Source organism: Cannabis sativa, chromosome 1 (genome assembly GCF_029168945.1).
Source record: "Cannabis sativa cultivar Pink pepper isolate KNU-18-1 chromosome 1, ASM2916894v1, whole genome shotgun sequence".
Classification (NCBI taxonomy): Eukaryota; Viridiplantae; Streptophyta; class Magnoliopsida; order Rosales; family Cannabaceae; genus Cannabis; species Cannabis sativa.
The window spans coordinates 23,086,105-23,090,297 of NC_083601.1; the positions used below are offsets into that span (position 1 = coordinate 23,086,105).

General features: G+C 41.7%; 1 protein-coding gene across 1 annotated transcript; it reads right to left on the reverse strand.

Moving 5' to 3' along the window:
- Positions 1-2,306: 2,306 nt before the first annotated feature.
- LOC133032303 (uncharacterized) lies at positions 2,307-3,215 on the reverse strand. Its single transcript, XM_061106209.1, has one exon. It carries the CDS (start codon positions 3,213-3,215, stop codon positions 2,307-2,309), a length of 909 nt encoding a protein of 302 aa, XP_060962192.1.
- Positions 3,216-4,193: the final 978 nt, after the last annotated feature.

Sequence of the window (4,193 nt, forward strand, 5' to 3'; positions counted from 1 at the left end):
TATTAGAGAGCTGCAGTTTGGTAGGAAGACAGCCTGCAAGAACTCTCCAAATCAAATGCTGAACCTTGGCAGGGACATGTAAATTCCAAATTTGTTTCCAATGAATCTGACCTCCTGTACTCGGCCAATCTCCATTGATAGCTTGCAAAAGCTTGTAGGCACTTCGGACTGAATAAATCCCACTGGTTTCCTTAGACCAATACCAGCAATCACTCCCACGAGAGTTACTCAAAGGAATGGAGAGGATTAAATCACGATCATGTTGATTAAACATGTCTCGGATCAAGTCAGTATCCCATTCTCTTGAAGACATTTGAAGCAGACTATCAACCGATTTACCCTCAAAACTTGGGTGGTAGGATGTTACGAACTTGTTGTCAACATTTGGGAGCCATGGATCTTTTAAGATTGATGTTGATTTTCCATCAGAAATGGCTCTTAAAGCACCCGCCTGAACAACATTTTTTGCCTCCAAAATGCTTCGCCAAATAAAGCTGGGATTAGGTCCTAACTCAGCAGTTAAGAAGTTACCTTTAGGGAAATATCTAGCCTTATAAACTCTTGCTACTAAAGAATTTTCATTAGTAAGCAAACGCCACCCTTGTTTCCCAAGAAAGGCCAAATTGTAGTCCCTGAGATTCCGAAAACCAAGTCCACCAACATCTTTGTGACAACAAAGCTTACGCCAACTGAGCCAACTTACTCCTTTAGCCGAACCCTTCCCTTGTGATTTCCACCAAAAATTAGCCATTAACCCCTCAAGACTAGAACATATTTCTTTAGTGAGAAGAAATACACTCATAGCGTAACTTGGAAGAGATTGAGCCACAGACTTCAGTAAAACCTCTTTCCCGGCCTTAGAAAGAAACTTAGCTTCCCAACTCTGAATTTTCTTAATCATCTTCTCCTTTAGAAAACCCAAGATGGCATTTTTACTTCTTCCCATAGTACAAGGCAGACCCAAATAAGTACTATGATCAGAAGCAGGAGCCATACCAAGAAGTTGACAAAGATGATCCCGATCCTCAGAAACCACATTATTACTAAAGAAGACTGATGACTTGGTAAAGTTGATTTTCTGACCCGAAGCTCGCTCATAAATAGCAAGAAGCCGAAGTACACTATCAACCTCCTGCTCACTAGCTGTACAGAAAATATAACTATCATCTGCGAACAGCATATGAGAAATAACAGGAGCGTTTCGAGCAACACGACACCCTGTTAGCCAATGTTTACGCACGAACATGTTAACCAGAGCAGAGAATCCTTCAGCACAGATCAAAAATAGGTAGGGAGAGAGTGGATCACCCTGCCTAATACCTCTACTAGGAACAATGGAACCAAAAACTTTACCCCCATGAGTAATCTTGTAAGTAACAGAGGAAACGCAAAACATAATCAATGCCACAATTTGATTAGAGAATCCCATTTTAAGCATCATGAGTTCAAGAAAAGCCCACTCCACCCTATCATATGCTTTACTCATATCTAATTTGAGAGCCATGTTACCTTTTTTACCCATTCTCTTTCTTTTAAGATAATGCATTATCTCAAAAGAAATCATGATATTATCTGAGATTAATCTTCCTTGAATAAAAGCACTCTGAGTCTCAGAAATAACACAAGGTAAAACATTCTTCAGTCTGTTAGCAAGAACTTTAGATATGACTTTGTACACAACATTACAGAGTGAGATAGGACGGAGATCCATCATAGTTTCAGGTTGTTTCTTCTTTGGAATAAGAACAATATTAGTTTCATTAAGCAAAGGAGAAAAAGAACCTGAATCAAAGAAACTACGAACTTGCGAGATAACATCACCACCCACCACATTCCAGCATTTTTGGAAAAAACCCGGAGTCATGCCGTCTGGTCCAGGTGATTTATCAGGATGCATTTGAAAAAGGGCTCTGCGAACTTCTTCATCTGTAACCGGCTCCAATAATAAAGAGTTTTGCTCCACCGTGACAACATTTCGAATTGCATCCGTGACTTCCCGAGGTTCCAGCAATGTAGAAGAAAATAAATTTCTAAAGTAATCAATCATAAGGCCTTCCAAGTTGTTCTCCCAATCAATCCACACGCCATTATCATTTTTCAGCTTGTGAATCGAGTTGTTTCTCCTTCTTGAAGTAGCCATAGCATGAAAGTATTTAGAATTCTGATCTCCCTCCTTAAGCCATAACTGTTTCGATCGTTGGCGCCAAAAAATCTCCTTCTGAATCAACACTTCTTGCAGCCTACTTTCTGCATTTTTATACTGCTGGACCGAAGCTTCATCCCTGCCATTCTTCCATTTTTTAATCTCATTTTTTACAATCCCGAATGCGAGCTTTGAAGTTGCCTACATAGTCTTTTCCCCACACCAGCAAGTTCTCACCACAACTATGAATTTTATCCATGACGGAACTACCAGCAGCCGCTTCCCAAGTGTCTCGGATTAGCTGTAAACAAACTGGTTCTCGGAGCCATAAGTTCTCAAATCTGAACCGCTTGTGGATCTCTTTTTTCTGAACAACATCCAGCGTTAGTTGAATCGGGCAATGATCCGAAGTTGATACTTCAAGGTTAACCAACTTCGCAAGTGGAAAAGAATCAAGCCAAGTTTGAGAGACTAAAGCCCTATCAATCTGAACCTCAATCCAAGCACTTGTACCCCGCCCCTTTTCCCAAGTGTAGGGATAGCCACCTAGCTCCATATCAACTAAATTGCATTCTTCCAACATGTTTCCAAAACCTTCAATAAGCCAATTGGGATATGGAAGACCACCCCTCTTATCAGATTGCGACGTAACATTGTTAAGGTCCCCAATAACACACCAAGGCAAAGAATAGTTATCTTTGAGAGACCGAATTTGATTCCAAGTATTCCTCCTAAGACTTCGATTTGGTTCTCCATAAAGGCCCGTAAGCCTCCATTTTCTCCCATCGTTCTCTAGTATTTCAACATCAATGTAATTCCCCCCATAGCCTAATAACTTAACATCACTACTATCTCGCCACAACATAGCCACTCCCCCACTTTTTCCTCGAGCATCAACTGAAAAAACTCCCTCAAAACCCAGAGCCACACGAATCCTCTCCAAACCTTCAGACTTGGACAAAGTTTCACAAAGAAAAATAACTTTGGGCTGCTTTTGGATAACAAGATCCTTCAAGAATTGACTAGCCCATGGGTTCCCAAGCCCATGGCAATTCCAAGCCAGTATACTCATAATGACTGGTGGGCCTGTGCACCACGGCCCACCTGTAAATCGTTTTTTGGACTACCATGCAATGCTTCCATGCCGCCCATAGTATCATCTTCCACGTCATCAGCCTCCCTCAAAATTTCCTTAACCGTACGCCTTCTTTTATTGTCCAATATGAGGATAGGATCTTCAATAGGAATGTCCACATGGTCATCTTTATTGCCTTGATCCTCATTACTGGCCATGATATTCTTGCCTAAATTATCACCTTGATTTACTACCCGAATTGCTCCCCCATTACTTCCAGAATTAGCTCCATCAGATCGCACGATTGTAGGGTCGAAGGATTCTTGCACCCCAGCCATGCTTCGCGGCTGTCCACCGCCAGAAAGGCCACCGTCCTCCTCCTCACGCCCTGAACGTAGCCATTGAGCCCCGATGAGGTAGTTCTTCTTCCTTGTGACAGCCTTCATCCATTCACCATAAGGTTTGACATTCGGATCGAACTGAGGAGAGAATCTCCTAGGACAAAACCTTTCCGAATGACCAATGAAACCACATACAAAGCAGAATGTAGGAACATGTTCGTATTTGAATGTAGTCCAAAGCCAAGAGCCATCTTGTTTGATCAACTTCATACGTCTCTTCAAAGGTTTGTTGATGTCAATAGTAACCCGCACCCTCAGATAGTCACGCCAAACGCCAATAAAATTTTTCGCATCCGATTTGATAAAAGTTCCTATATAATTCCCAGCATGTTTAACCACCCATTCCGACATAAACCCATATTTGAGATCATGAAGCTGAACCCACATATCAATCTCATGCAACGAAACCACCCTAGGGTCCTCTCCTCTTTTCAGTCGATGAAACACAAGCGGCATTCGGTTGAACGTCCATGGACTCCCGTCAATAACGGTTTGAACATCAATTTCATGGTAGAATTGAAAGAGATATCGATTAGTGTCTAACTCTTTGATATAAACTCCCTTACCAGGCTGC